This window comes from Antrostomus carolinensis, unplaced genomic scaffold (assembly GCF_000700745.2).
Source record: "Antrostomus carolinensis isolate BGI_N321 unplaced genomic scaffold, ASM70074v2 Scaffold55824, whole genome shotgun sequence".
In the NCBI taxonomy this organism is placed as follows: domain Eukaryota; kingdom Metazoa; phylum Chordata; class Aves; order Caprimulgiformes; family Caprimulgidae; genus Antrostomus; species Antrostomus carolinensis.
The window spans coordinates 3,022-13,070 of record NW_010309784.1 but is presented as its reverse complement, the minus strand read 5'-3'; the positions used below and the strand labels follow the sequence as shown (position 1 = coordinate 13,070).

Genomic DNA, 10,049 nt, shown 5'->3' with positions numbered 1-10,049 from the left:
CATGAGGGGCCCTAATTCCTCTTCAGCTCCTTGGAGACCTCCTTCAGCAAGGACATCTCCTTGGAGACCTCCTCCCTGCGCGGCCCTGCCTTGGGTTGGTCGCCATGGGGAGACACAGTGGCCATGGTGGCCTTGGAGGGCCACCTCCCCACACTGCAGCCCACCATCGCTCCCCTTCTACATCTACCCTCCATGGTCCTGTCGTGAGGAGTCACGTAACGTTGGGGAGCAGGGCCCGGCTGAGCTGATACTACCACCTATTTGTAAATTATTTGTCTTCAACCAGATGGAAGTAGAGCAGCGTAACATGACGTGATGTTTGGCAACATGTGTTAGGGGTTTAAAATAACTGGTTCTTTTGTAATATGTTTTACTAACAGGGAAGAAATTTGTATATGTTGAGCCATCTAGGAGAGTTAAAGAAATACTTGAAGAAGAGCTTTGTTTTTGGAAAGAAGCGTGCCATGTTAAACATCCAGCTGCAGGTAATCCTCCTTAACAGTAAATGAATGGCAAGTCTTTGTCAGGGCGAATGAAAGGGACATTGTCTTGAGAAATTGTGGATTATTTAAAAAAAAACCATCCCAGAACATTTATGTAATAACCTGGGGAACATTCAGAAAGAGAAGAATTGCATATAGTCTTTATTACTTATTTTTTTTTAATTCTGAAATTATGGGGCCATAGAGAACATGGATAATTCCGTATGATCTATCAGTTTAATAACACAGAAACAAATGGCAAGCAGTTGGGAGGTTTTGTTACTTTTTTCTTTGAAAGAAGTGCTGTAGTTATTGGAATACTTTGTCCCCTTCTGCTGTTCAAAACAGAAGTTGGTGTAGAAAAGAATGAGTTGAGGTAAGAATGATAAGGGTAAATAAAGGATGGGAAAACAGTGAAAACAATTAGAAAATCAGTCTGTTTAGGCACTTAAAAGGTTATGGAGAGGTTTGATTGCAGTAGGCAAATGAAGAAATGGAAGTCTAAGAGAGAACAAGGTGTTCAGTCTAGTTAAACTATTAAAAGTTCTGAGAACTAAAGGTAAAAATGAGATAAGATCAGAGCACATTCTGTAGTCCCACGGTCTCTTCCGTAGACTAAAGCTATTCCTTGGTTATATTAAGCTGCATTTTGTTGGAATAAGCCCACCACTGTATCTCCTAATCTTTACATCCTCCACAAATGTAATAAGGGCATTTTTGCCTTTGTTTCCAAATTTGGAAAAAAATTGAAAGAAGTCTTTATGTCTTCTCTTATGTAGGATTGAGACCCAAATCTAAACTCACTCAAAATTAATTTAAAACAGTTGGATTCACAGATAAAAATGTACATAAGCTAGGTGATGTAATCAGTATCCCCCAGATGTAAAGACCATTTGAACCTGCAACTCCATTTCTGTGATTAGGCTCCTTAGGCAATTACAGCACACACCTGCTAATGAACTGCTTAAGTCAGCTCTGTTTGTAGTAAATTGAGAGAAAAAGGCACTTTGAAAACATAATTCTTCTGACTTGTCCTAGATACCTGCAGTTGCACGTGTCATGCTCCGAAAGTGCCTGTTCTTTTCCCATTGACTGTAAAGGGGTTCTGGAGAAGTAGCTGCATTGCAGATGTTAACGTTGGTCTGTTCAAGCTGCTCATGTATCTAACATTACCAGGAGCTGAACACAACCATATTTCACTGCATTCATCTGCCAGTGGATCAAAATTTCCTAGAATATTTCAGTTTGATTGTGTGAATGGATGCTACTGTGCATGTTCTTATGTTTTCTGGGGAGACCCCAAGTGAAATGTATGTTACAAAAGCTTAAAGTACTAAAGATAATATACAAACACTACCAAAAAAATTGTTAGAGGAATGCATGATATGGATGTAAATGTGAAATGGTACGTATAGCAAAATATGTTATACACATAGCATAACAGTGCTGTGCACAATGAGGTCAAATAGCTGTTGGTGTACAGGTTATTCAGCAAGTACCTAGTTCCTTTTTCATCTGTACACATCTGGAGAATTAGAGATCCTCCCTAAGTGGCCTGGGCTCCAATAAACAACAATTGTCAGGTTGGGTGGTTACCAATTTACGCAGGTTAGATGATTAATAAGTTTATTGTTTAACATAAATTAGATGGTTAGTAAATTGTAACCTTTCCATAAAATAAAATAGCTTTTTTTGTTTTGCTTTGGTGGTGTTGGTTTTGGTTTGGTTTGGTTTGGTTTTTTTGGAGGGGATTGTTCTGCTGTCTTTTCGTGAGGGCATTTGGTGTTCCACTATGACCAATAAATCATGCTGGATGCATCGATGGTATTACTGCTGGTTTTTATACCTAATAGATCAGCTGCATCCTGCTTCAGTTAGGAGCCTAGTTCTACAGACAGTAGAGAGCACTGTATACCTATAGCAATCTGAATTGTTCTCTGAAGATGTCAATCTCTTCATTAACTATGGAGGAAGATGATAGTGTTCTGCTTAACTACTAACTACTGTATAGACCAAAGGGATTGTCTTTTTAAAGTTAAATTAATTCTAGAACAAGTTGAAGTGATCAGTTGTAATGGTATTATAATATTTTGACAAATTATTAACAGTGGATCTGGAAGGAATTTGGAGTATGAAAAAGAATTTCTCCATTGGAAGCTTGAAGCCAGTGTCGGAGAACGGAAACGGTTTACTTTTACAGCCTCAGTTCTACTCAAGGCATACAGGAATGAAAAGTAAGAGTCAATAATAAGAAACTTCCACTATAACACCTCATTTTAAAATCGTGGGGTAATATTATTGTATAATTCATAGGCATCTCACAGGACTGCAGATCTGTTTTGTTCAATGTTTGTTTTCATCAGGTTACCTGTATGACCTCTGGGCAGCTTTCTACAGAGCTAACCCACCTCTTCCTTTAGCAGGTAGCCAACAGACTTGAGAATTTTGCATAAGAAACCTGTTTAGGTTATTTCATATGCTGAAACCTTCTGCAAATGTGTGGAATAATCACTTGTTTCCTACTTTTGAGTGGCGAGTGTTAGTTTTGTGTATCTAATGAACCTTACTTGCCTTTCTTAACAATTCAACTGATGGGAAAAGCCCTCCTCCCAGTACACCTCCTGAAAAAAACTTCATCTAGGTACCATTTCAGGCATTTTAGCATTTGCTGGCAATGATCAGCTGGTGCTCTGGGCCATGTGTTTCCTTCTTTCCAGTCAGTGGAGTGCGGATTTTCTGGAGCAGATCCATTCCTTACGAGCTGGTGGATTTTAGCATTGTCTTCTCAGTGTGCCCACCTTTTCTCTTTCAGTGAAATGCATTGACTTTGTAGTGGAAGGTGAGAGCTTCCAACCCTAAGGAAACACTGAGTTCATTAGCTTTGTAAGAGGAATATTGTTTGTGCCATGAGCTTGCAGAATATGTGAACTCAGCATATTTTGCCGTTAAATGAAGCTTCTTCTCATGTTCTTGGGGGCTGATGGTTTAAAAAGACAACTAGCTGCTTGACTAGCATGTCTTTCTTCCTATCTTGGTCTTGTGAGCTCTGGAGATCATGGTACATTAGTTACAGTAGCAGCATGAGTTAAGGTATTGCCAGTATAAGAAGCATATAACCAGGACAGCCTTCTGCCATGGCTGCCTTTACTCCAGAAATAGTACTTGTGGGAATATTTTTCTTATGGAGCAAGCCTAATCCATGCTGGGTATTAACTGCAGTCACTTCTAGTAGTGTATGTAAACCAAGAAAATTATAGCCACACCATTGAAAATACAAACAAAGAATGCCTCAGAGTTTGGAGACTTTGCATGAACTGATGTACCTGAAGTTTCTAGTGAAGGCACACAAGAGTTTTCAAAGATCCTGATCTCCTCCATTTCCTGTTAAGATCCGTGAGAGAAGCAGAGCTTTAAAACAAAGCAGTTTATGCCAATTGATTTCAGGAAACTTTATGGGATCTGTTGGTTTTCCTTTGTGAATTTAGATGTACCTTCATTTCCCAGGGGCTGCTGCTAGAGACAAGTGGTGCTCTCCTCACTAGCTATACTGCCTGTTTTGCAGCAGAATGGGCAGGTAACATGAGAGAAGGGCTGGCAGAAAAGAAACAAGACAGGAGAAAAACTGGAAACAATCTGACTTCATCTCCTATACTCACCAAACCATTTCCATTCACACACCCTCTTCTGTGTAGGAATCTGGGGAAGAAATGAGGTGGTAATATACTGTTTGGGAGATGGAGTAGGTACAGGCTATGGAAATGGACAAAAAAGAAGAGGGGTTTCTAGAGAGAAGATTGAGCCTACTGTGTTTAGTTTACAAGGAAAGTCACCATGGAAAGGAAAAGGAAGAAGCACAGACAAGGGGAATGAAAGAGGAGACATAGAACAGAAGGCTGGAAATTCCCGAAGGGAAATGGAGAAAGGAGAACACAATTCAGCAACATAGGGATAGAAACTGAAAGAAATTAAGAAAAAAGATGTAGGAGAAATAAGTAGGAAAGAAAAAAATACATACCCATGTTGCTGAATTTACTGAAGTTAATGCATTTTATTTTTTGCTTCTCCCATTTACTGCCCTTCTGTAAAGGTGACACGTGGTCTGAGGGCCTCACTGTGTGGTGTCTCATCCATCCTTACACTGGATCTTGTTTTTTAACAGGTTGCTGAACTTTAGTGCTGTGAAGACCTGAGCCTATTTTGATGCATCATATCAAACATCAAAATGACTAGCTGCCTTTGGAAATGTAGACTGGTATTTCTATGAAGAAAATTCTGCTTGGATAGGGAGCTCTTTCCTCTTTATTCATATCTCTGTACTGCCTTTTTATCACATGTTGTAGTAGCCAAATCTGATCCATATTTCGGCCAGTAATGAAGATGCCACAACCCAAAGATTACAAAATATTCTTGCTGACAAAAATGTGCTGCTGTGAAACTTGACATTTTCCTAGGCTTCTGTGTTACAAAGTGATTCTAAGTTCCAGCAGAAGATTGTGATGCCATTGAAGAGATGCCTTAAAATGCCTGAGGCTGAGTCCATTCGTTAAGTTGGGCAGGTCATAAGCCAAGAGTTTGTGGTTCGATGTCTAGCCTGATTTAATAAAAGTTTAACATAAATAAGCCTGTGATGTCTCTGTATGTGAAAGAGTTATCATAGTGTCAAAGAACCACAGAGGCAGCATGGAAGCGGAAATAACCTGTCACTTAACTCTCACTCTTAGCCATTATTACAGTGAGGTCATACCAAGTGGTTGTTAGTTTGTTTTGTATCGTCACACCACTTAGGAAACAAATGTGGATCCTTCTAGGTACTGCATGAAGCCAGAACAAAAGATAGCTTTGAAAGGTCATGGATGATTGGAGGAGGTACTGGAGACAGGAGTGACACCTGCAGCTACAGAACAGCTTCTGTGCTCTGGTAGCAGACCAGAGAGGCTGGAAGCTCTCTCTAGCAAAGCATCTGAGCTGGCTGAGCTTGAACCATGCAGGAGGAAGTGAAGAGTGGTAGTAGCTGGAGACCCTCTGCTGAGGGGGATGGAAGCTGCCATTTGCTTCCCCAGTGTGCTGTCTGGGGAGGTTTGGTGAGGGGCTGATGTCTGGGAAGATGTAGAGAGCACACTGAGCCTTGTCTGAGCCTCAGACCTCGATCCCTGCTGCTCTTCCATGCGGTCACCAGTGATACTGGCAGGGGGTCATTGAGGGTGTCCAGCATGACTACACTGCTGTAGGGTGAGTCAAAGATGTAGGTGCCCAGGTGATTTCAGCCCTACTGCTGTAGGGTAGGGCTGGAGGAAAGGATGAATCCTGTCGGTCACTCACTGTTTGCACAGCTGGTGCTGAAAATGTGGAGTTGGCTTTATGGCTATGGGATGTCCCCTCTTTGAGGACTAAGAACTGCTAGGAAGAGATGAGATTTACCTCAACAAGGGGGGCAAAAGCTGTGTTTGTACCTTATCTAGAAGGATCCGTGATAGTTTCCCAAGTGTTGTGATAGCACAATAAATACACAGCAGTGATCATTTGCTTGTGCAACCTGTGGAGGAGAGCTTTAAGTAGGAGTGACGGGGAGGGAGGTGGCAACCCACGATCAAGTGAGGAGGTGGTGGACCAGGTTGGTAGGCATGATGCTTCCCAGCAGCTTCATGTTTAACAATCTAACTTAATTGAGTTAGTCTTTAGATCAGTCTTTGCCATAGTTCTAGAATAATTGCAGCACATTCTTTTCCAAATTAATAGTACTTAACACTTACCCTACAGTTTTCATTCACAGAATTCTTCCCAGCCATCCCTTCAGCACATTTGTGGGATAAACAAGTGTTACTGACTTTTTAAAGAGGGAATTTGTATTGTACAGTGAAAGAAAATTAACTAGGACTGGTGGATAATTTAAAATCAGAGTTGAAGAGTTCCTTATTCCCAGTGCCAACTCAGACTGATAATTCACACCTTGCCTAAGGTGTGATCCTAAGAGGTAGAGATGGGATTTGTTTCTGGGGCTCTCAGATCCCAAGGAAGTATCTAAACTACACTGAATATTGTGAAAAAGGAAGAGTCTCTGTGACAACTTTGTTTTCCTTTGCCTTTTTTTACAATTACCTGTGAATGAAATGAGATGTTTGGTTTTTGATTGTCTGGAACTCTTCTCTGACACTAAAAGTTTGGTTTTATTTTTATATCACTGAGAAGAGAGAAAAAACCTTAGTTGGCTCCAGGCCAGCTCTTTCCAGCATTTCCGTTTGACTTCTAAATGAAAAAAACTTCTGGCACTGAAAATTGCACCTGAGGCACTAGAGGAGTAGCTGCTTTTGAAAACATCATTCTCACTTTTTAGATGCAAATTTGATCATGAACCACACGATAATGTTTGAAAAACACTGAGTTTTCAGACAAAGACATTCATTAAGCTTGTTGCATCTCACTTCTGCTCCTTGCTTCATTTTTATTCTACTCCTCTCGCCTTGCTTTCTCATTCATAGTCTTTTTTTTTTTTTTTCATGATCTTGTTTTAAAATTTTCAAAAAAGAAAAAAGACTTTCTGGTCTGTCCTGGATTCCTGCACTAGCTCAGTTTTGCTACAACAAAGTCAGATTTGTGAATCTCATTTGTGCCTTTGCTCCTTCTTCCTTTTTGTGTAACCTTGTACAAGAGAAAAGTGTCTTAGATCTTTTCTACCGAATATTTTATTTATGAGGCTTGGGTATTTCTTAGCTAGTTGGATATATTAATGTTTATGACCTTTTTGTGTGTCTCATCTTTCATTTGAATAAAACTGATTTGTTTAAATATAATAACATTGCATAATATAGTAATGGTATTAACATTACTATGTTTATAATATATTTATAATATTTTATTAGATGGTATTTCGGGTTATTTAAATTAACTGTGTTCACATTTTAACATAGTGATTTTTTACTGTCTAACTGTTCAGCTACCCTTTTCTCTTATTATTTCCCTTCCAAACTAAACACTTCTCTTTTGAAAGACAAATGTTATTGTTGCTTCCATGTGTTAATAACTGTTCAAACAGTGACATCTTTCAAACACTATGTCTACAGTATCAGGCAATAAGGGACAATAGGAGGGAATCAAGTTATTAAAGCAATTGGTATTGAGATACCCATAATGAGACTATATGTGGTTTAGGAGATTTACTTCAAACTAGAGCTAATCTTCTCTCTGGGACTGAAACATCACCTTGATGTTTGAGATTCAAAGATGTTTGAAGAGAAGCTGTACCACAAACCCTTGCCCTCTGGCTTGGGACATGCTCATGGGGTAAAATGAGAGAGCATCAGAGCTGGTTGCCCATCGCTGCCCCTGTCGCTGTTGCTGTGTAAGATGCAGTCCAGTGCTCCAGAAACCAAGGAAGATTGACTTCCATGATAACTGCTAACAAATACCCACAGAACCAAACTCGGACTTGCTGCTACACACACGCATGTCAAAGTGTCTGAGGATCACGTGGCTTTGGTGGGAAAGTTTTCTGCTCCAGTTTGGCCTCTCATCTACACTGGTGAACAACAAAGATGTATGCTGCAATGGAAGGTCAAAGAGTGTTCTGGGACAGGACCCTCCATCCACAGGGTACACAGCACATTTGTTCATGCCTGTGCCTTGACCTGGAAATGCCAGCTCTATGTGGTTTTAATCCAGCCCTGCTCACAGTCACAAACGGAACTGTGGCCAGGCAGAATATTTTAAGGTCACATTTGCCGCATGTGCAGTAACGTGGGCTTGTCTGTCCAGATGCTGTTTATCCAATGAGGCAGGCATCAACTTTCCACTGAATCTTTTCTTTCTAGTTGTATTTCAGAATTTTAAACTTCCAAGCAGAAAGTTCATAATCCTGAATATGAAGCACTAGGCAATAAAATTACAGGCATTTAAACTTTATACTAAAATACAGTGTGCAATTTATACAGAACAGAACTTTTATCACTCTTTTTCACACAGGATTTAGGTTCTTACTTGGCAGAAACTTGCCTTGAACCCATGGGGACTGTTCATGAAGAAGAGATTTCAAAGTCATTCTTAGTGTCATTTTAGTACCAGATAGCATCCTGCTACTCTTTGAAGCTGATCATTTTCTTAGGATAAAAAACTCCCCAGGGTTTCCTGGTTGATAGAATGTCTGGCTTGATAGCTGTGACTGAAAATACAATCACATCTTGCAGTACCTTTTAAACTGCGTTTGCAAGACAGTTGACAAATAACTTCAAAGACTTTTCTAGGCTTAAATACTTCTCAAGTGTGACAAAACAGAGTGAGTCAGAGTAGCAGAGGAAGGCAGCTGAGAAGCTCTAGGCGAAAACATTTGCTGCTGTTTGAAATGGCAAACATTTAACCTTCAAATAAGCAAAATATTTTTTATTTTGGAACATCTTCATTACTAACAGCCAGCATTTTCTTTTAAATTCCCAGCTATCAGCAACAGTGCAGCTTACTGTGGTTTCCACACAGCAGTTAAACCACAGTTCCCCAGTTTGTGTGTACAGTACCAAGAAGTCTGTGTGGTCCTCAGTCCACGGAGCTATCTCCTGGGATGGTTTACCTCCAAAGCAGACAAAACCTGGTGCATTTCCTCTGGAAAGTCTGCAGGCATGTGGTGTCACTACTCAGCCTCCATCATGTTGTACTTCCCAGTGACATCTGTGGAATTTTTTTCCAAGTCAGAGGAACAGATCTGCTCGACAAAACCTACCAGCACAGAGTAGCTGGCCACGATCGTGACAATGATGCACTGCATCTTATGGCAGAAATGAGGCAAACTGGAGCTGATGTGGAGTCTCCTTCTCTGGAGACATTCAAGACCCGCCTGGACACCTTCCTGTGTGATCTCATTTAGGTTCCTGCTCTGGCAGGGGGGTTGGACTGGGGGGTCTTTCAAGGTCCCTTCCAATCCCTAATATTCTGTGATTCTGTGATTCTGTGATGTGGGTTACTGCCAGGCTGATACTTCTTCTCTAGAAGAAAAATGAGACATTAAACAGGAGAGAGAAATCCCTCACCTATGCACAGGTCTGAGGACACCTGACTTCTAACCCTGGTCCTGGGGGTGAGCTCACTCTCTGGATCCCTCACTCTGCAGCAACACACCACATCTTGCTTGTAGGTTTGCTACACCAACATTTCTAGGAGGCTGCTAGACTCTTAGTTGAAGACACACCTATCGTTACTTTCAATAGTGACTATGATGAATATCTAACTAAAAGGTATTTCTGGGCTGTCTCCCACATTGTGAGGAGTTCGAAGAACACACAGTGATAGCAAAACAATTGGATCTGTAATTTGTAAAAATTCTAAAATATGCCTTGAAATTTTGTTTCATCATGCTGTAGGTACAAATTCTATAAAGATTTTTGAACGTGTGAACTCCTCACAATGTGTAAATGTAAACATGTACTTAGTCTCCACAGGGGCTGGTGTGACATGAGAAGGAACTTATGGTAACAGTATTTCTCATAGAAACAATTTAGGCTACTGTCCTCTCTGTCCTCTCATCTGAATTGATCTTATTCTTATCAGTCATAATAAGACAAGTAGGAAATGTTGTCATACTGGATT

General features: G+C 40.4%; 1 protein-coding gene across 1 annotated transcript; it reads left to right on the top strand.

The window, feature by feature from the left end:
• Positions 1-380: 380 nt before the first annotated feature.
• On the top strand, positions 381-3,321 carry CUNH11orf97 (chromosome unknown C11orf97 homolog; the record flags this gene model as incomplete). Its single annotated transcript, XM_010166181.2, has 3 exons — positions 381-485; positions 2,591-2,716; positions 3,295-3,321. Coding segments are annotated over 3 exons (258 nt in total), but the record flags the coding sequence as incomplete, so codon positions are not given.
• Positions 3,322-10,049: the final 6,728 nt, after the last annotated feature.